This window comes from Fusarium proliferatum, assembly GCF_900067095.1.
Source record: "Fusarium proliferatum ET1 genome assembly, contig: FPRO_scaffold010, whole genome shotgun sequence".
NCBI lineage: Eukaryota > Fungi > Ascomycota > Sordariomycetes > Hypocreales > Nectriaceae > Fusarium > Fusarium proliferatum.
In genome coordinates this window covers 1,140,730-1,162,254 of record NW_022194799.1, presented here as the reverse complement: position 1 = coordinate 1,162,254, position 21,525 = coordinate 1,140,730, and the positions used below count along the sequence as shown (strand labels likewise).

At 49.9% G+C, this 21,525-nt stretch overlaps 7 protein-coding genes across 7 annotated transcripts; 4 read left to right on the top strand and 3 right to left on the bottom strand.

The window, feature by feature from the left end:
- Window positions 1-380: 380 nt before the first annotated feature.
- Window positions 381-1,309, bottom strand: FPRO_11838 (putative ribosomal protein L17.e.A (cytosolic); the record flags this gene model as incomplete). The annotated part of the gene is made up of 4 exons (XM_031221357.1): window positions 381-533; window positions 584-771; window positions 889-1,102; window positions 1,307-1,309. 4 exons carry the CDS (start codon window positions 1,307-1,309, stop codon window positions 381-383), a joined length of 558 nt encoding a protein of 185 aa, XP_031086924.1.
- Window positions 1,310-1,968: 659 nt separating this feature from the next.
- FPRO_11837 (putative fibrillarin (NOP1)) lies at window positions 1,969-3,176 on the top strand (the record flags this gene model as incomplete). Its single annotated transcript, XM_031221356.1, has 5 exons — window positions 1,969-2,092; window positions 2,167-2,214; window positions 2,270-2,331; window positions 2,396-3,059; window positions 3,118-3,176. The coding sequence occupies 5 exons, from the start codon at window positions 1,969-1,971 to the stop codon at window positions 3,174-3,176; spliced, it is 957 nt and encodes a 318-aa protein (XP_031086923.1).
- A 764-nt stretch (window positions 3,177-3,940) lies between these two features.
- On the bottom strand, window positions 3,941-5,649 carry FPRO_11836 (uncharacterized protein; the record flags this gene model as incomplete). The annotated part of the gene is made up of 4 exons (XM_031221355.1): window positions 3,941-4,365; window positions 4,419-5,184; window positions 5,238-5,363; window positions 5,413-5,649. 4 exons carry the CDS (start codon window positions 5,647-5,649, stop codon window positions 3,941-3,943), a joined length of 1,554 nt encoding a protein of 517 aa, XP_031086922.1.
- A 2,577-nt stretch (window positions 5,650-8,226) lies between these two features.
- FPRO_11835 (uncharacterized protein) lies at window positions 8,227-10,699 on the top strand (the record flags this gene model as incomplete). The annotated part of the gene is made up of 5 exons (XM_031221354.1): window positions 8,227-8,307; window positions 8,361-8,495; window positions 8,543-8,847; window positions 8,900-10,192; window positions 10,339-10,699. 5 exons carry the CDS (start codon window positions 8,227-8,229, stop codon window positions 10,697-10,699), a joined length of 2,175 nt encoding a protein of 724 aa, XP_031086921.1.
- Window positions 10,700-14,714: 4,015 nt separating this feature from the next.
- On the top strand, window positions 14,715-16,565 carry FPRO_11834 (uncharacterized protein; the record flags this gene model as incomplete). Its single annotated transcript, XM_031221353.1, has 1 exon — window positions 14,715-16,565. One exon carries the CDS (start codon window positions 14,715-14,717, stop codon window positions 16,563-16,565), a length of 1,851 nt encoding a protein of 616 aa, XP_031086920.1.
- A 1,750-nt stretch (window positions 16,566-18,315) lies between these two features.
- On the top strand, window positions 18,316-18,933 carry FPRO_11833 (uncharacterized protein; the record flags this gene model as incomplete). The annotated part of the gene is made up of 1 exon (XM_031221352.1): window positions 18,316-18,933. One exon carries the CDS (start codon window positions 18,316-18,318, stop codon window positions 18,931-18,933), a length of 618 nt encoding a protein of 205 aa, XP_031086919.1.
- Window positions 18,934-19,319: 386 nt separating this feature from the next.
- FPRO_11832 (uncharacterized protein) lies at window positions 19,320-21,053 on the bottom strand (the record flags this gene model as incomplete). Its single annotated transcript, XM_031221351.1, has 3 exons — window positions 19,320-20,394; window positions 20,444-20,575; window positions 20,638-21,053. 3 exons carry the CDS (start codon window positions 21,051-21,053, stop codon window positions 19,320-19,322), a joined length of 1,623 nt encoding a protein of 540 aa, XP_031086918.1.
- Window positions 21,054-21,525: the final 472 nt, after the last annotated feature.

Here is a 21,525-nt window from a genome sequence, read left to right as displayed (position 1 = left end):
CAACTATCGTGAGCCCCCAGGATACATGTTGGCTTTTACTAACTAATCACGTCACACTGTTCTTCAGATGCAGGACCGAACATAGGAGGACTTGAATGATTTTATTTCGTCAAGAAAACCTTGCGAACTTTTGCATGAATTTCCCTTTAATGCCATGCTCACCGTAGCCTGCCATACACCAGTTGATGAAAAGCCACGAACCACCCTCGCAAAAACCCTAGAACAATTGATCGAGTTTTGTAATGTAATCTTGGTGTAGTGTCCCTTTGTTCAAGAGTCTTGTCAAAAGTCACACAGTTACAGCACAGAAGATGCCCGACGTAAACCCAGTTTTCAACCAGCGCTTAAATTTTGTCTATTTGATAGAGGTTGGTGATTGTTTAAGCGGCGGTGATAGCCTTGCGGAGACGGGCACCGCGCTGGCGCGAGCTGAGGTGCTCGCGCTCGACAACAGCATCGGACTTCTGGACAACCTCCTCACCCTCGGTCAGGATGAGCTCGATGTGGCAGGGGTTGGACATGTAGGGGTTGATCTGTTTATGATATTAGATGAGTCTCGAGGCGGAAGAGTTAGAAAACATACACGACCGTGGGCACGGTATGTCCTTCGTCGCTGCTTAGGGGCCTGGTTGACCTGGATGTGCTTGACAATCAGGGCACCGGTGTCGAGACCCTTGGCATCAGCGTTGGCCTCAGCGTTCTTGAGGAGACCGAGGAGGAACTCGGCGGACTTGACGGGCCATCGAGCCTTGGAGACACCGAACTGCTTGCCTATTGATTAAGTCCATCAGCATTTTTGCTCCTCTGAAGCATATAATACCGTCCATCTGCGATCTCCGAATTTCTCCAAGTCCATCGCTAACGGGGGAAGAATTGGTTGAGTCGTACCTTGGGCGGTGCGGCCAGTGCTGCCGGCATATCGTCGCATGGGGACGGCCTCCTTGTGCTCCTTGACGTTCTCGAGGAAGGTAACAGCACGCTGAAGCTTCCAGCCGTTGATGGCCTGGGCGGTCTCGCGAGTGTTCTTGAAAGACACTCGGAGGTAGGCACCGCGGGCGCGGGCCGACTTCGAGGACTGGATCTCGGTGGCAGCGTATCGAACCTGTATGCGTAGAAAAAGCCAGAGTCAGCCATGGCACATCGTCAAAATCCATGCCTTCACAGCCATCATAGATAAACACAGCGGTTTCGGGTCAAGATGGACGGTTTGTCAAAAATTGCACCAGGAACTTCGTGACAATCCGTGCAGCATAAATATCCTCCTCTTTCTCATGATGGCGGTTGACGGGGGCTCGCAGTTACTCACCATCTCGGCGACTTGGGTGGTGAGTGACGGTTTCGACGACGAACGTGGGTTGGCGGGCGTGAAATTGAGAAATTCTGAGCTCTTGCCCTAACAGATCGGAGGGACCACAAACTCGCTTTCCCCACTCCTTTGGGAAAGAGCCTTAGGGCTGCCTGCCCTGTTAGTGCGATTTGCGAAAGTCAGCCTCAAACGGCCGAAAGAAATGCGAGAAAAAGGAGAGCAACGAAAGGAAGACTACGATGGAATGCAAATCGTAATTGAGTAGTATTGAGATATTTTATGACTTGCTGCGTTGTCATTTTGTACATCATTTTGCACACTCAGATGAACCATGTCACCTGACTCTTATCAGCTATCACCACGTGACTCTGCCATGCAATGTCTTCTCTGTTGCCGCTCTATCCCCGGACCCGTCTCGGAGACGGAGAAACTTGAACTGACAAAGTGGGCCTGAGCTTCATAGAGCTTCAAAAAATTCTTTCTCAAGTGTCTCTCAAAACGCCCAGCGTCCCCAGACAAGGCTATACAAAAGACAAGTTTGGACTTTGATCCACGTCCGCCTTCTCTCGACGATATCCCTTCGCTTGGAAACCTTCTTGCCAACGACACACAGTCGTCTCTAATTCTTCCAAACTTATTCAATTCCTCTTCATCCCATTAAGATGGCTCCTTTCACTCCTCGAGGAGGCGGCCGTGGTGGTCGTGGCGGCGCTCGTGGAGGCCGCGGTGGTTTCGGTGGTGATCGCGGCGGCTTCGGCGGCCGTGGTGGTGCGCGCGGTGGGCGAGGTATGAATAGCGCTCTCGCGGCGTTCCTGTTGCGATATTGTTGAACGAACTTGAAGACTGACTGTTTTACAAAGGTGGTGGCCGTGGTGCTCCCCGTGGCGGTCCTCGCGGTGGTGGCCGAGGTAAGCATCAGTCCTCCTCAACAGCATGATGAATGAATACTAACAGAATAAAAAGGTGGTCGCGGCGGTCGCGGCGGTGCTGGTGCTGGCCAGCGAGGCGGTGCCAAGGTCATTGTTGTATGTTGACCCTCCAAGTTTAACTTTTTCGCCAAGTTTTGCGATCTAACTTTTTTCTTCACAGGAGCCTCACCGTCACCCCGGCGTCTTCGTCGTCCGTGGTGGTAAGGAAGATGGTCTTGCTACCCGCAACACAACACCTGGCGAGTCTGTCTACGGCGAGAAGCGCATCTCTGTCGACGAGTCTGTCCAGAACGACGATGGCACCACTACCACCACCAAGATCGAGTACCGCATGTGGAACCCCTTCCGAAGCAAGCTTTGCGCTGCCATCGCCGGTGGTGCTGATGAGATCTACATCAAGCCCGGCTCTCGTGTTCTCTACCTTGGTGGTGCCTCCGGTACCTCCGTCTCTCACGTCGCTGACATTGTCGGTCCTACTGGCTACGTCTACGCCGTCGAGTTCTCTTCCCGATCCGGCCGTGATCTCATCACCATGGCCTCTAAGCGACCCAACGTTGTTCCCATTGTTGAGGACGCCCGTCAGCCTGCCCGTTACCGCATGATCGTCCCCATGGTCGATGTCATCTTTGCCGATGTTGCCCAGCCCGATCAGGCCCGTATTGTTGCCATGAACGCCAACTGGTTCCTCAAGGTTGGCGGCGGTGTTCTCATCTCCATCAAGGCCAACTGTATCGACAGCACTGCTCCCGCTGCTGAGGTTTTCGCCAACGAGGTCCAGAAGATGCGAGCTGAGTCCATCAAGCCCAAGTTCCAGCTTACTCTGGGTATGTTTTACATCCAAGAACCAATAACTTTTTGTCCACCTGAACTAACATGTTACAGAACCCTTCGAGCGTGACCATTGTTTGGTTGCCGGTGAGTACCAGCGCTACAAGTCCTAGACGTGCCAGGTCGAGCTGCTGTGTAATTCGCTTCAAATGAAGATTGAGAAGAGATGGTCTGCTTTGTGTCATGCGGTTTCCCAGGTATCTCACGGTTCCCGGTAGACTTTTTGTCTTCAGCTTGTTGCATCAGGGAAAAAATGGTTGACGGCATTTTCTTCAACAACGGCGAGGGGCGTTCCGGGTGGGTTGGATCTGTAAATATCAATGTTTGTCCGAATCTTAAAGCTTTTTTGGTGTTGCGCATCCCAAAAAAGAATCTGAAAAGGAACAAGGATATCAATTACTTATTTTGTTTTCTTCTTCAAACGACTACGGATCTACTTTTCAGCTACAACTGTACCTTTGCCCCGGGACGCGCCGTTGGTTAGGCCGTTGGGAGAGAGATGGCACGGGATCAGAGAGGATTGTACGATGCTATAAGGCCAGGCCAGTGGCTCTCGTCTGCCTGACCTACGACTTGATGATACCCCAATACGATAGCCACGCCCGGAGTCCCAGTGTTGTGTCTTTGTTAGATTAGAACGGTTCGAGCAATGCAATTCGTTACCTCTTAATTAGGTGTCTATGCCCTGATCATCGCTCACGTTTGGCTTTACACGCAAGTCTCGAGACTTTTTGAACTAAGATTTTGTTCTCGAGGCTAGTCAATCTTATGCCTGTCTTTACTATTACGCATCTACAATGCCAGGTCTATGCTCTATGTACAAGCTAAGTTCAATGTACTGGGTATCAAATAGTTCATGATCATACTCCCCCTTCCTTCAAGCTGCCCACGATCTTCGTCGAAACTCCAGTTCGGTATCTGGAGAGGGAGCCTTAGCCATGACCACAGCCATGGCCTTTGGTCTATCTTCGCCCGCTTTCAAGCGGATATCATAGTTGATGAGTATATGTGCCAGTACAAGCTTGATCTCATTGCTGGCAAAGAAACGGCCCGGGCAGGCGTGTTTGCCTGCGCCGAAATTGATGTATGTGTCGTTGAGGGAAGTGAATTGCCACCGATTGCTGGCCTCTGCTGATTCTTGTCGAAGCTTGTAGAAGCGGAAGGCATCGAAGCGTTCGGGGTCGGGGAAATAGCGCTCGTCGAGAGCGATGCCGGCTTGAGGAGCGAGGACCTTTGTGCCTACCGGCAGTTCGGTGCCGTCAGAAAGGGAGATGGGTTTCATGACCTTACGGATGAATGACGCTATATTATGATTAGTTGGCGTCGAGACATCGACGGGTGTTGTTGGTACTCACTGATGTTTCCGCTAAGACGCTGGACCTCCCTCATGAAACTGTCCAACTTCTTCAGCTTGGCCATGCTCTCCTTGCTCTCCCATCCATTGTCCACTTCCAGAACGCGATACGCTTCCTCTCGAAGTTCTTCTTGTACTTCAGGGTATGCTGCAAGGTCACAAAGGCATTCGCAGAGCAGGTTGTTGGTCGTGTGGATTGAAGCCGCTGCAATAATCAACTGCAGCTCTGCCTGGGTTGTGAGATCGGCCTTTTCCTCCTCTGGCAGTGCTTCAATAAGCCATTGGATCATGTCGTCTGGTGCATCTCCACCGCTGGAAAACTCCATATCACGGAGTCGCTCTTCAAGGATTGGCTTTAGCATTTCCTTGGCAATCTTGATGTCCTTGCGGATCTGGCGAAGCTCTGAGACAAAATGCTGGCCTACAGGTCGAGCCCACTCAGGGATGAACTGTAGCTTGACGCATGCTGTGAAGACATGAACGGCAAAGTGGATCGAAGTGTCCATCCACTTCTCGTTTCGGTTGATGGATGGTCCAACAAAGGCTCTACCACTCAGACGGGCTACAGCACGAAGACTGAAAGGTTGCCATTTCACCGGTGTCCAGTCTTCGCAGGCTGGGAACTCAGTTGCTAATAGATGCTCCAGTTCCTTTTTGAGAAGGGGTACCACGCGAGTGAGGTTCTGTGTGAGTTTTGTTCTAACCAATAGCGCCAGGAGTTCACCGTTGTGGCCTGGAGAGAATTTTGTGTACTTGCTTTGGAGAGCCTATTGATTGTTAGAATTACAGATTAGAGACGAACTTGAAGAAGTGGTCTTACATCTGACACGGCTTCCGTCGCACTGAGGATATCTTCCGGTAGTCCTTTGAGTTCACCGACGAGACGGGCCGGTACTATGACTTGTACTCCCTCAGTAGCCTTGATCTGATAAACTCGGTCTCGAAACTGGTACAGCATAAGTATATGCGGTGTAAGTTATATTGAGTCGGCAAACCTTTGTGTAGCTGTCCTTGATTAATGTTTCGGCGTCGAATATCCATTTTGTCTTTGAGGCCTTGTAGAAGGGTATCTCAAGATGGGATGTCTGCTTCTTGGGAAGAAAGAACCAAATTGCAATAAGGAAGATAGTGACGGCGATGTAGTATGCAGTGCAATGACCCTCACTGACTAACTGGGGGAGTTGATAATCGACACCAATAGGTGAGGCAGCAAGACTTGATACGTTCTCCATACTGAGTGTGAGGGTGGGTGCAAGAGGGTTCAAGAAGGGAAATAAAGATAAGAAGAAAAGAGACTCTTTGGCAGATAGATAGATATCAAAATGGATGCCTCCTTGAGTACGGTTTCAAGATGGAAGGCTAGTTCTAGTCTATACCGAGGGTGTGTTGAGTTATAAGTGAGTGGTATCAGTAGTGTATCAGAAGAGTATCCCCTCCATGAAAGGAAACGGCACTGGAAACTTGATCGGTGATGGACAGATTCGGCGAGACTCGTGCTATGTAAACACGCGAGACACAAAATACCCGAAGCGAATCAGAGACAGGGTTTCTTGCAGTCTTTACCGTAGCCGTTGCTTATACAGGTAATATATGTGATATAGAGAGAAAAGAGAGGGTGATGGTGGTACAGAGGCAGAGCCAAGACGGAAGCCGTATGGGACGCCATTCCTTTTGACAACTGGCTCAATGTTGTTGATCCCTTGAGTGGACGATTAAATCTCTGTGCTGTCTTTGAGAGAAGGTCTGAACATCGTTGGTCTGTGTTGTTCTGAGACAGACTTGTTCAAAGAGCCGCTCTCGGGATGTGGCATTTCCGGGTGTTAGTCTGATGTTGGGTATCAGACTATCAGTAGCGTGAGCTGGTTCTATCTAGTTGATGGCCTTGCACACAGAATTGTCTCTAATAAATTGGAGACTTCGCTCATGTGGATGGAATTTGGCCGTCCGTCTTTACCGATCATCGTTGTTGATGAATGGAATGAGATGAGCGAGTGAGTTGAAGATCTTGACTCGTTCCGTTACCATATTTGCTCTATGCAGATGGTCAATCTCAGAGTCTCGTTTATTGTCATTGAAGCGTTTATCATCTTAGATGAGGTGCTTCACTTGCAGTACAGTACAGTACAGCTCATCACACAGCTTCAGTGATGGTCATTACATACATGACCGTGCTGCGTGTGATAGTTACCTTGGTCTGGGTAGGTACCATACCTTAGCAAGTCCGTGACTGCTAGGAATGGCCCTAGTTTCTCGGATGTCGGGACTTCCACTCGCTAGCGTCGCTGACCAGCAGCGGAAACTCCAGGTTCCGTTGGGTCCTTGCGCTTCTGGGATATTTCGATCTGCCCTACTCCGTGCAGCCAACGGCAGTTGTCGATTTCCATCTGAGACCATCTGTATCTGACACTCGGTCGCAACTCTCTTTTTCTCTGTATCACCATCTCCCCTGATGAGAATTACGGCCTGAGATTTCGGATCTGGCTTCAGCGCAAACTTGAGTCTAACATGAGAGATGCCCTTGAAATTCGCTTCGCCCCGCTTCAGCTCGACACGCAGACGAGGCAGCTTTGGGGTAACAGGTGTTACATGTCTGTTACCGGCTTGTTTGATAGGGCAAAAGCACTATCCAGTCATTAGCTCCACGCATCAGATGCTGTTTCTTTTAACGTCCCATTTGAATCTGAAAAACATTCCTCAAACACGTCTGATGATACGGTATCATCAACTAATTACTTATTTGGATTTCTCCTTGATTTATGGTAGTTCATGCCCACACTCAAGTCCCCTTCAACTTGGCAGACAAACCCTCACCTGTCCTTGAAACCTCGAATACTTATAAGGTCTCAACCCAGGCCTTTTTCGCAATGTCAATGTGACGGGCAAAAGTATGTCTCCATTGCCGGACATCGCCGCTCTTACAATGGAACCGCGACGAAGCTTCAATCTGGACTTTGAAGCACGACTTCATACTCCTGCGGGACAGCCCTTCCTGGTCTCCTTTACCCATTCAGCTTATCAGCCCGCGGACTCGGAACTGCCTCATCGGTTGTTTTGCAAATGAAAAATTTTCACTCATGTCGTCAGCTAGAGTCAGCCTCGTCAAGGCCATGTCAGCGTCTTTCAAGCGATAGATCAGATCCAGTTGCACGACTTGCACCTCGATTCCTGCTTCCCAAGGTCCCTTGACCATATTGAGCGGGATGCATGGTTACACAAGCCGTATCCATTTGATAATGAATAGTTCGCCCGTCCGCTACAGATGTCTCTGCGATCCGCTCCGCTCCTCCTCTTCCGTGACGTCCCCCCACACTGTTCCTGTTTCTATCTGCACTCTCAGAAGCAGGCAGTGCTCGAGAACCAATCATGACAAGCAATGCTTACCCCAGACGCCCGTTGTTGAAAGGTTTTCACATCTTACTTCGGAGACCCTGGTCCTGGGGATGTTTCCCGTCTTCTCTTTGGCCGATCCGGGTTTATCTATCGTATGCGTCTGCCTTGCCAGCAATCAACTCATTTCGAGCGAGGCACCCGCAGCCACGTCGATGGTAGTGAAGCCAACCGGGCACTATTCAGCCCATATGCGAACATGATCGACATCAGAACGAGGGAGCCAACTGCAGAATGGGGAAAATTTTTCACTGTGTTTGAGTGGTTGTGAGATATGGGGTGATGGTTGTTCGTGTACTTGCCACGCTCTCTTGATCTATATATCAGACATCGATTCCGCGTGCCCTCAACCGACATTGTAATACGTCAACATCTCTCAAACTTAATGGTCCCTGGCATGCCCCTATTCCGTGCACTTCAAAATGGCAGACTTTCAAGGACTCGGGGCCAAGTTTGATGGCTTCCAGAGCTCGACAAGTGGTAGCTCATCAAGTCCATTTGTAGTGAGTGTTACACCTGTGATACACTCAAGGCTGTCTCTGATTTCGAGAAGCAGGCATCCGATACATCTTCACACACGTCGATATCTCTCGCTTCCAACGGCTGTTTGCCACCTCTTTCTACTCATGATACAACAAAATCGCAGCATCATATGAACAACTTCCAGCAATTTGTCGACGATCTTCAATCGGTACTTCCATGTTATTACGTGCTCATATGATCACTAACAGTCTTTAGGCCGCCAAGCGAGCGTTTCCCAACTCTGCGTATTCTCGTTACACCGAGGTTCAAGTACTCCTGATAAGATGGGAAGAAGACGAACTCGAAGTTGAATGGGAACTCAACGAGCTACAAAGGGTCTTTCACAATTTATACGGCTTCACGACAGATAAGTTTCTCATCCCAACCCAGAATTCCCATCGCAAGCTGAATCACAAAGTTCTGGGCTTTGTGGAAGAACATGAAAATGAAGATACCCTTCTTATCGTCTACTACGGCGGGCATGGGATCATCAACAAAGCCAGGCAGTCAACCTGGTCTTGGTACGAATAGTGTTCTCCCTATCTGACTCAAGCTGACTCGGTGTCTCAATAGTAAGGGTGACAAAAGCTACGCGACTGTGGAGTGGTCTGCTATCCAGACTCTTTTCGAGATGGTCAAATGCGATGTCCTTCTTCTCCTCGACTGCTGTGCTGGTGCAAGTGCTGCTCCTCTGACTGAAAGACCGACAAACATCAAAGAGACCATTGCTGCCTGTGGATTCGAGACGTGGACACCTCGTCCAGGCGCGCAGTCATTTACCCATACACTGATCGAAGTCTTGAAGGAGTGGGCTTCACAGCTCCCTTTCTCAGCCGCGATGCTACATAGCGAGATACTAACTCGACTCAAACACGCTCAGCCTGATCGGTCTTCACAAGGAAGGCTGATCGAGTCGAGGAAGACGCCTGCTTACATTCTCTCAACATCTGATCCACATACTGCTTCCATCACCTTGGGCAGACTGTTTGAAGAAGAGTCTAGCTCAGTGTCGTCATCTCGTGCAATACCCGAGTCGGATCTCAGGAGTCTCTCGGAGAGAGTGCAGGCAGATAATTATATCTCGGCTGAAGACCGTATCCAGGCCTTGTTAGCTGTAGGTGCAAAAGGACAACGAGCGGCGCCGCATGTTCTTCTCACAATTGCACTGGAAGAAGAACAAGCTTTTGATGCAGCGAGTTGCGCTCGATGGCTCAAGCAGTTTCCACTCTTAGCAACTCACGTAAGTGTGGAGTCTGTCTACCGCAGTTATTCAACCCTGGTCCTACTTTCTGTGCCAGTCGTTCTTTGGGATTTACTACCAGAACATCCGGCGACTCAGTTTGTGGGCTACGTCAAGTCCCGTAACCTCTTGTCGGTAGATATGGCAAAAGACGGAGCGGCTACGCCAATTCCCATTACCAGACAAGTGACGGGGGACAAAACTGGCGACTCGTTTGATTGCGTTTCTCCGCTAAGATCAGTATCAGGCCTCAGTAGCTTAGATTCGGGATACGATTCCTGCCTCTCACGGCCCGCAAGCTTAGGTGTGGCATTGAGGCAGAATCGACTACCCATGGATGGAACAATGGGCTCCCTGGCTAGCCAAGCACTAGCGAGCAAGAGAAGAAATAAGTTGTCATCAACCGAGCTTCTGGGACCAGACCGGCCAACTTCTACACCAGTCAACACACGTTTCAATCCGAAACAGGGGTCAAGTTTGAAGAGTCGCAGATCAAAACGTCTGGTCGTGTCAGTTGGCGAAGCAGAGCTGGACAACGACAAAATCGGCCACACTTGTGTTCTCTGGTATGGATATGACGTTCAACAGAGCCAGTCCACCAAGAGAACAACACCAAAACCAATTTGGTAAGTAAAATGTTGCATCGACCAGGTTCGGTGGATGTGGCTCTCCAACTATGTGTTGTCATTTCTGCTGGCGCACATTGGAAATCTACACCACGACCCATACATTTATTTTGTTTTAAGAGACGTAGTCACTAAGATTGGTCTAGGAACGAGGACTTTCGGTTTGAAGCACATGACTCGCCAATGTACTACCATTTGAGGGTTTCGGTGTGGGGAGCGCAGATGCTTGAGCTCATTGGCGAGTTACATGTTGATCTCTGTGAGCTTGTATTAAGGGGACAGTTACCAGAGCTCGGAACATGGCAGAATCTGAGTTGCAACGGTGCAGCGGTTGGGAGAATTCGAATAAAGCTGGCATACATGGATGCAAACGAGTACGAGGAACAGCAAACCACGGCAACAAAGGTTTCTGCAGCGAAACGACAACAACAGCGGCAGAAGTTGGAACGACAACAGAGCGATGACGGGCAGGTTCGGGTCCACCAGATGGACTTCCAGGTTTGGTGAAGGGGAGAATTGGCCTCGGTATCAGGAGAAGCCAGGGAACAGCGAGTCGGGTCGGTTTGCTTTAAATCCGTTAAACTTTTGACGAGGGCTCTAGCAAGCATGACATGGCACTCGTCCTGCAGGTAAGTATATTACTCGTGCTATGTACTCCGTACATTTAAAAGGGAGTGAAGGAAGACAGCGGTGATCATTGAAGCGATCGAATGTGACAAGAGAAACCCCTGTCTAGTGAAGGATATTGTACTTGGTAGTCTCCCCACACGAGGTAAAATTCCAATTCCTTTCCATCTTATCAGATCGTGGCTTGCTGTCCGACTCTGACCCATCTAGCTGGGTCAGGGCTGAAGATGGCGTCTTGTTTTCCACAGTGGGACAGGTCCCAACGTCGACAAAATCTTAACAAGAGCAATTTCGTTTCCATCCTTGTTCAGACAAGTTCTTAGAGCAACGTGATATCAAGTTTGGTTGGTGAAAGGGAATCTATCCCTGAAGGTGATGCCGTGGCTGAGGATATGGAATCAAAGGGAGGTCAATGTTGGCACAGACCAGCTCACTCAGCAGGGAAGAGGGTCGTCTGACTGTGTCCTTTGTGTGCTATACACGTGAATAACACAAGGTTTTGATATGCAGCATCAAAGAGCCAGCGAAGCAACCCAACAACAATAGGCGGTGGGTACGTTGAGCATTACCAGCAAGAGTGCATATCATGCAATTGAGCAGATGGTCAATATGTTCCATTCTGCTCTGCTCGACAGGTTCCGAGATCGGTGAGTTTATTCGTGTACAGGATTCGTAATTAGCATGTCGCATCTCATCATCTAAAGAGATTAGATGGGATTGATAACCCCCCCCCAATCAATCTGATAACCTTTTGGCATGGTCAAGGCTACCCGAGAGCTATGGCTCGTTGGGACGATCCGATTGGCCAAGCCAAGGCAAGCCACTTGCAAGAATGGAAAAATGAGGAAAGAGTGTCCGGAGCCGGGATGTCCTGGCAATGGAAGCCACAAAAAGCAAGTTTTTCGGGTCAGTAATTAATTTCAGTGATTTTCCTTAAGCTTGAGGCACGAGAAGCCGAGGAAAGTCACCGGGTCAGTAAATGTTGGTGTTGGCGCGTTCAATTGAGTTGGAGAATGGGGTAAACGAGGCATGTGACTCCCTTGGGGCCCTTTCCAAGACGCACCCCTTCTCACTACTGACACTGCCTGTGGGAGAGACCTGGCTACACTACGCCACGACTCCCGATAGAAGAAGCCGGGGAAGAGGAATGATTTACCGCAGAAATCTCGCACTGCCGCTTGGTCACGATCTGTACGAGTGTGGGGAGGCTGAGGCAGTCACAGCTCATCAATCACTATACCCTCTACCCCTTTACCCATCTTGGAACAGCTGCATCTGCATCTACACATCGGCTCAGATTTCGGATTCAAAGATGGGGGGGGGGGAATTGGAAACTAAACGAATCAATACTGCGGGGGTAACGAGGGGGAACGAGGGGAACTTGCTTGACAAACACCCTTCTTCAATGAACGAATAGGTACTAAGCAATCGTGATCAACGGGCTGGACGATAATGACGGAGAAAGAGATAGCGTCTGCGGGCGCCGCCGTTATCCAAAACGAAGGAAAAGAAAGCAGCCCAACCTTTCCTTTTCCTCGGGACGCCCCACGGAAACGCTCGGTTCGGCCGTCGGACGAGTGTCGCCAAGAGGCTTTCAAACATTCGGCTGTGGACCGGATACTGAAGGGTGAAAGGAAGTCATTGCATTGAAGCGGTAAGTGAATAATGACCTGATTTTGCGTTTCTTTTTTCTCGGTTTGTCCATCGAGGTAAGCCTCGGTCAATAAATCGTCGTAATCGTACCTGTCTGCTGTTAATTGTATTCGGTTGTTGGGGGACACAGATGGACGGAAGCGACAGGCCACATTTGCGGGAATAGACGGCATCTCTCTATTCTGGTGGCCTGACCCGAAAGCTGGAGCCTTTGAACTTATTGTTTCCGTTACAATGACGCCTGCCGTGAGTGGTCGGCTACAAGTCCCGGCCCTTGATCAGACAGAGCCTCATGAAAAATAGTGAAATCGTGACCGCTGGGTGTTGGGCCTTTGTTGACTGATGAACCGAAAAGATCCGCTTGTTGAGTAGCTCGTATGATCTAACTAATTACATGAATGCGCGCCGTGCAGGTTCCTGAACAGTAATTTCCGGCTCTGTATAATCTGATCATCAGGTGTGCGCGTAGCACGTCAATGCCCAACAGCAAAATAAAGATTGAAGGGAAGTTGATCTCTCACTGTGAGAGGAGAGCTGTGTGCAGCGGCCAAGCCGATTTATCAGTGTTGCTGTATGCAGGTCATCTTACCCTAAACCAAAGTTTGAATTTTTCTAGATTTTCTAGCTTTCTAGCAAAGACTGTGATTGGCTCAGTGGCCAGTCTATCAGATCATGAGTAATTCTTGGTTTTCTTTCACCATTTTCCATACCTACTTCATGAGTGCTGGGCACAGCAACAAGAAAAGACTGACGGTTCTCGATCAGATCTTGGGATCAGAGTGCATAACGGAAGAACTAGGTAGGGAATGCACAAAATACTGCTATTCGTTACAAATGCTTGATGTGTCAAGACAAAGAATCGACAATCAAGTGGCTGATTGATAAATTGGCACCCAGTCAAACGAACCAATGAAAGAAAAGACTTGTGCAAGCCCGGCAGCGTTGCACAAACCGGTCACTGGATCGGCAAGCATTAGATCATAGTCCGTCATTGAAAAGAAGCAGAGGGAACTCTTTCGCCGACAATCGATACGAGATAACAAAGGCTGCATAATCGAGGCGATGAGTGCTTTAATCCGGAGAAAGGATTCCCGTGGGCATGTTTGACAGGACAGGAGAAACAATATTTGGAGATGCTGAACCCACGTGCATGGATTCGATTAGGTCTGGTGAGACAAGCAACAGCACTGACTGACTGATTGATTAAGCATTGATTGATAACGAAATTGCGACAAGGGAAGGGTCCTGTTTCGGAGCTCCTTTTGTTTCTTTGTTAGAATTGGCCAGAACAATGCAATGGACAGCCCTCAAACCCCCTTTTTTCATCATCATTTCAAAGCAATTACTATGCATTTCCTCAATCTACCTAATTATCCCGTGGCCTGTTGTTGTAAGGAGAGTTGCTAGGGGCCTAGACCGAGATCATTCGAATTCGGGTTTTGCGATGGGCTGGGGAAGAGAATAAAATGCCTGTCACTCGCTGGTGGGTGACCCGACTGCCAGGTGATTGGGTTACAAGGGATCCAATTATCGCGTGTACCTGAAAAAACAAAATGTAGAGTTGATATAATTCGAAGAATTTATGAGTAAAGATTTAGTGACGACTTTATAATACGTTGCTCATCAATTGGATTGCATACTACACTATCAAATGGATCTGGATGTCAAATAGAAGGCCCCAATACCTAATAAGGTAGCGATAGTGGACGTTCGGGACTGGCTACAGCGCAGTAGTCTAGGGCCACACCCCCCTTTGCCCGCCCGGTCTGATAGCCCCACGGTGGATCTCCCCAACCCGCATCGGGGGCGCTTTGTGTTCTATTCCGTTCAGTTCAGGCTCAGGTTCCCTGGATTTTTTAAAACCTCCCGCTGTCGGCCACTAGGTACCTACTATTTGAGTCTTTTGCCCCCTCCAGCTTTCCTCAGCTTCCTCCTTTCACCAGACCACCAAAGCTTCTTCATTCCAGCAGTATCTTATCGATCGATTCTGCTGCAATTAGAAGTCTACTAATCATCCAATTCACACCCTATTCGCCTCTAGACGACAGCTTTTCACTCGCACCCCTGTTGCTAGACCCGTCATGCTCTTTGCGTCCTGACGTCGCTTTCAAACCAACATCATACCACACAACTCACCGCACAAACCGGCACGATTTACTTGCTGCGAAGAGCAATTCAACAATACCTACAACCGACTCTACTCAACGTTCAGCGGGTGGCTCAAACACAATTTTGGCCCATCATGACTGCTCCTGCCATTCGAATTGACGGCATCGTCAACCCCGCCGCTCGACCTCATCCCGAACTGATCATGGCTGAGGGTGCCCCTTCAATTGCACCCTCGTTGACTTACTCAGACGATTCAGACTCACAAGAAGATGAGCCCGTCATCCCTCTCGAGCGCCGCCGTCGCGCATCTACACGTCTGATCGCCCAGAATGCCAGAGACATTCAGCGAATCACTGGTGAGACGCCAGCTGAATATATGGATCGCTGCTGTGGTGGTGCTTGCTGCATGGGTGACCGAAATAATGTCGAGTATGAGCAAGTTACTCTACCTGACAACGATGCTTTCAAGTCTCTCGGTCTAAGACTCGAAAACATCCCCGCCAACTTGACTGGCATTATCGATGTGCCTGAGCAAACTGTGTCTTTCACCTCAATTCCTCGGCCGACTTCCTCGCCATCAGACTCGGCCATCTCTCTCGGCTCTGACTCTGAGCCTTCTCCCATAGCCACTACTCCCAAGAACAACTACATCGTTCCTGGACCTGGATATGCGGGTGTTGACACCTCAATCCAACCCCCTCGCTTTGTTCAACCTCATCCTCCCCACAATGTCTACCCGGCCAGGATCCACAACACTCGTGAGCTCACCAAGCCTGGCGCCGAGAAGAGAACCTTCCACTTTGATCTCGATATTACCGACTACCCTCCTGAGGAGGTTTTTGACTTCAAGGTTGGTGGTGCCATTGGTGTCATGGCCCCCAACGATGAGATCTCGGTTGATGAGATTCTGGATGCCCTCATGATCCCACGATTCCAGCGTGATAAGCCTGTCCTCATGAAGACCACTAAGGGCCGCTGGCCTACCGTGTGGGGTGATGACAAGCCTCGTGAGCTCGTTACCACACGTCGCGAGCTCCTAACTTGGACCACAGACATTCAGTCATATGCCCCAACCAAGGAGCTCCTCCGTGTCATTGCGGAGCACGCCACTGCCCCTAACGAGAAGAAGATTCTTATGTATCTCTGTTCCAACGAGGGTGCTAGCATTTTCTCCGACTTCCGTGGTGGCCCGCACGTCACTCTCTCCCAGATCCTCAACGCATTCCCCAGCTCTCATCCTCCTATGGATCAGCTCCTGTCTGTCCAAGCTCAGCTCATGCCACGATTCTATTCTCTCTCCAACGATCCTACGGAATCATACACTCTCCGAGAACATGCTCAGCGCCGCTTGATCGAGATTGCCGTCACAGTCCACGACTCTATGGATTGGCGACGTGGCTGCCGTGCTGGCGTTGGCTCTGGATTCTTTGAGCGACAGGCCCACAAATTCATGAGAGCTCAAGCTGCCGGTGAACGTGCCCCCCAGATCTTCATTCCCATGTTCAAGGGCCTCATGGCCAACCCTCTGGCCAAGCAATTCAACTCGGATGGTCCTATGCTCCTGATTGGTGCCGGTGTTGGAATTGCTCCTTTCCGCGGCTTCGTCCAGCGTCGCCTCAAGCAGGCCAACTGTGCCAATAAGGTCTGGGTCCTGCAAGGTATCCGAGACTCGCTCGTAGATGAGATCTACAGTGGCGAGTGGGGTGTTCATGAGGAGGAAGTGAAGCGCGTTGTCCAGAGCCGAGTGGGTACCGGCAAGTATGTTCAGGAAGAGGTTATGAACCAGTCTGATCTGGTCTGGTACATCGTCAACTCTCTGGATGGCCGTATCTTTGTGTGCGGAAGCAGCAAGGGCATGGGCGAAGGTGTCGAAGAGGCTCTTTGCGATGTGGCCATGGAGAAGGGCAACCTCGAGCGCGAGGAGGCCCACAACTTCTGGAAGCTCAAGAAGGAAGAGGGCAAGTACATCTCCGAGACATGGTAGATGTTCTAGCCCGTGAATTTATTCCAGCGAGTTGAGTGGGAAGTTTTGGATGACATTTGTTTTTATACTGAAGAGGGATCATCGGGATCATTGTAACAAGATAGGAAAAGTTGCAACCCGGCGCAAGCTGGATGGCCGCATGAAAGAAGGATGGCATATTGCATTATCTGATTCGAGACAAGAGGAGCATTGGGCTGGGCATGGTAACGGCGTTATGGGAGTTTAAAGTATAAGGTGGCAGTCGGCACAGTGCTACTATTTTTTCTACAAAAATACCCTCGGCGGCGGTCTGGACGGGATAGGATTGACAAAGAGCTTGCTCTATCCTCGCCGAGAAATGAATTCACAAATATTAAGAATCTTATCCTACCAGAGTTACCAGAGTTCCAGTGATGGTGTGACTGTATGATTTACCTATCTCGAGTTTTGAGGTATACACCATTCGTCTCCCAAGGCTTTTTACAGCAGTTGCTATTTGTGCCTCGTACCTATGACCAATCAAGGATCCTCGTCACATGCAAAGTGATTAAAAATTTAAAATCTCACCAACGGAAGACATGTCAAACATGAGCCTCCCGTTGTCAGATTTCCCTTTTCGGCATCTGGTGAGATATGATAGGGCAGACGATTTCGGCATCCAATCTTAAGCGGGAGCTCCAATACATGGGTTTGTCTGCCGTATGTAGAAAGAGAAAATGGTTATGTCAGCGGATCTTTGTCCCTAGGAAGTAGGAACCATGCGCCCGGATGCATTATTGATCTCGCGCGCGCGTATTGCAAATCACAAGCGGTCAAGACTTGAGGAAGTCTCCGAGTGAGTGTACTCGAGTCTCGCGATTAATCAGATGAGACAATTTTGGAACAGTATCAGTCAGTGACTGACTCGCTCGAGGTATGTTTTACAAGTGGAGGGATCGTTTCAGAGGATGCGACAGCTGGATACGGATACCTGGGTAGTATCTAGCTGATGCTTTGCTTACATGGAATTATCAAGCTGCCAGGGCTGCTCAGTGCATCTGGATGGCTGGTTACGTTTGTCAGCGGAATAGCAAGTCTCGTTCCGTTTGATATATCCAGGTTTTTCCATGCACATTCACTGCTAGCTCCACGGGACATGGTGTCAGACTTACGAAGTAGACACCTATCTTTACGAAGTAGATAATTCATAGCAACTACCATTTTAAATACAGAAAATTCCAAGTTCGGGCCTGCTAGCTAGAAGACACTGTTATTCGCAGTGATACGATTATGGCAATCATCTTAATGGATTTTCCCACTCATCATCATCCCAGTTCAGTCGTGACTCCAGGGTAACTCATGACAGACGCTAACCTCATTTATGATGTATATCCGGATGAAATCGGTCGGAAGTATTCCCAAGTCTAGCGCGCGCGAGCAGAAATTGTTAGCGGGTGGCTGACAAACTGATTAGACAGGCACAGAACCCTTCACTGATGCAATCCCGGCACCGCATTAGTCGCATTAGTCAGTGGAGCTTGGCGATTGCGAAAAGTTGGCAGCTCTTTACGAATGGGACAATGGGGTCGATATGGCGGGGCCGTTACCGTTACTTTGATACAGTGGTCGGCAACTGATTGAGGGTTTTGTTATATATATTCTAGTTGATTCCCCGTGTTGTCTGTCCATCCAGTTCATCATCAGTCTCTCAGCTCATATCACTTACACCACTTACACCACTTACACCACTTACACCTACAGCACACTTACCAACTCCTACAAACCATTCACAATGGCCGCTAAACTCTCCGCCAACGCCCTCATCGAGCTGGCCAAGAACCGCCGCTCCATCTACACTCTCTCCAAGAACCTCCCCATCTCCACCCAGCGCATCACCGAGATCGTCAATCAAACCACTCTCGAGACCCCCTCATCCTTCAACTCCCAGTCCAACCGTGTCGTCGTCCTCTACGGCGCTGAGCACGACAAGCTCTGGGACATCACTGCCGACACCCTCAAGGCCATCGTCCCCGCCGAGACATGGGAGGGCACCTCTAAGCGAATCTCCGGCTTCAAGGCCGCTGCCGGAACTGTCCTATTCTACGTCGACAACGCCGCCGTCGAGGCCATGCAGACCAAGTTCGCCATCTACGCTGATCGCTTCCCTCCGTGGGCCGTTCAGTCCGCCGGCATCCAGCAGTACCTCCTCTGGACCGCTCTCGAGGCTGAGGGTCTCGGTGCCAACCTCCAGCACTACAACCCCCTGATCGATGAGAAGGTTGCTGAGACCTGGAAAATCCCCTCCACCTGGACCCTCAACGCTCAGCTTGTCTTTGGTGCCAAGACCGCTGAGGCTGCCCCCAAGGACTATGCTCCTCTTGAGGAGCGTGTCAAGGTCTTTGGCGCTTAAAATAACTTTACGAAAGCATGAGAAACGTCAACTAGAATTGGCATGAGAAACCTGCATTTTTAGCGAGTTGCGATTAGAACATGGAGCCCCGAGCTCTTGTTTTCCCTTAATAGACAAAATTACCAATCCTAACATAAGCATTTGCATTGACAATGTCCTTCTCCTCTGACCGACACTTGAACATCCATGTTGACTACTAGCATGTGCGACCAAACCCAAATCATGCCATGTTCTAGTGATGATTCTTTACAGTTAACGATACCAAGGTGAATTTTGAGATATTCTTCATAAAACGTGACATCATATATAGTAGTATACAATTATATATATCTTTAATTATCCAAACGCTTAACTCGCTTTTTGGCTCTGCACAGCCGTACTGTACCTTACTCAATGACCCGTCCCAGAGCTTGTCCCATCTTCACCTTCTGTCCCTTCTGTACAGCCCAATCCCAGCCGACATGCCTATTATTCTCATCTGTTTTGCCGGAAGGTGCCTCGAAAACGAGTACGATGGTGCTACCCAACTGGAAACCTCCCATTTCTTCACCGCGTCGGAGCGCATGACCCCGCAGGACAGGGCTGGCTGCTTCATATGTCGCTTCAGCAAATCCATGGTACACTTCACCCCTATGGGCAGCTTCCTCCGCTGCACGGTCTGCTGCCGTGTCAGTCAACAGACTATTGGTTCGGAGTTCCTTATCAAAGTTGATCACAATGGAGCCGACGTTGGTGGCACCGACTGGCACATAACTAAAAAAGCCCCAGCGCCAACGGCCTAAAAGAACCACGCGCTCGTTGAGTGTAAAAAGACCAGGGAGGGTTCGCTGAAGATATGGGGACACGCTATAGAGTTCTCCTGCAAAGTGGCGTCGGCGGTCGACAACCCAGTTCGTGGGAGAGTGAAAGCGGTGGTAGTCGCCGGGAGCCAAGTAGATGACTGCATAGTAAAGCGATGTAGTGTTGTCGGGAGATATGAGATCGTACCAAGGTCGCTCGCCGAGAGCGAGTTCGGCACGGACCTCAGAGACTGTACCAGGAGACGCGGGCATAGACTCGTCCTTTGCCGACGGAGCCTGTTTTCCAGTACCGGTGAGAAGATCGGGAAGAGTGTATGAAATGCCATTGACTTGAGCAAACTCCTCGTGTTGCTTAACGAGCGACTCCTCCTCTGACACGTCACCTTGGCTTGTTGCGGGAGTTGAAGTACCAGAAGCGCCAGAGATGCTTGGAGCAGGGGTATTCTTTCCAAGAAGAGCATCAATGGTGTATGTCATACCCTTAACTTGCTCAATGTCATTACCTTGAATCTGGCCAAACTGAAGTACTTTTCCATCCGAAGGGCAGATAAGAGTATGGGGATCCTGATCGAGTGGCCGAGCACCGGGCTTGAGCGTACGGTAGAAGAAGGATGCGAGGTTGGGATAGACGTGGAGATCGGGTTCGGCGACTTCGTCGAGGCTACTATTGTTAGCCAAAGGATTTTGAGCGTTGAGTTGAGGGAACCAACTTGACACCGAAAATCCAAGAATAAAGCTTGAAACCTGGGACTCGAAGATAGTAAGGAATAGTAAGTTCATTAAATCGTCCCCAAAGTCTAGAGATGGCCTTTAGGGGTAGAGTTGACATGACCTGGACTTGCCTGGGATTGACTGAGTTAGCATTGACATGGGAATAGGGGCATAAGCATTCAAGGTAACATACCAAGGGCCATCGGGTCGGATTCTGGCACGTTTCTTGGGTGCCCTAGAACCCTCCTGTCCATCTTCATTATCGAGTCTCTCCTTCTCACGGGAAGAGACCTTATAAAACTGGACGAGACCGAGGAAACCAATACCTAGACCGACAGGGATCCGGTACCATTGAATTTTGGTGTTTCGCATGGCCTCGCCGAGGCGCTGGGAAAATCTTGGTCTCTTGCCCGAATTGGAGGCGAAGGTTCGAATTGAAGAGACCGAAGGCCGTGATAGGCATCGCGATCTCGTGGAAGCCAGAAACATGTGTCGCGAGGCAGATGGCGAGTAACAATTTGTCCAACGGCCGTGGGTGTAGAATGAGTTGCGGAGCATGTGACTACCGAGCTTGGAGGAGCCAGGCCCAAAACCAAGGGTTGGAGCCATAGCGGGCAGTAGAGACTGACAGCGATTGAACGCTGCCTCCTTGCCTTTTATGCAATTGCGTACAGTTGCTGGGAAGAAGAGAGGTAGTTGAAGCCTCTCAAAGAGGACTGGACCCTTGTTTTCGATGGATGTTGACGTCAAACTCAACGATGACGATGGATTGCGGCTGCTCGAGCTTGTTAGCCGCACACAGCCAAGACACACACAGCTTCTCGGACAAGCTCTCGGAAGCAAAAGACGCCGACCGCCGAGTGACGATGATGGCCTCGAAGAGAAGAGTGTGGGTTGAACAGGGGTTTTTAGGACACTAGCCAATCAACACTAGCACTGTAACGACCTGATCTCAACAGACCGACACCGCAACAGCGGGCTGTCACTCCCCTGGCCGTTCCCCATTGTCGCAGGCTAAGGTGAGTGTGTGCCTGAGCTTACCTGAATATGGCCCCAATGGGCAAAAGGCCACCCTAACCAT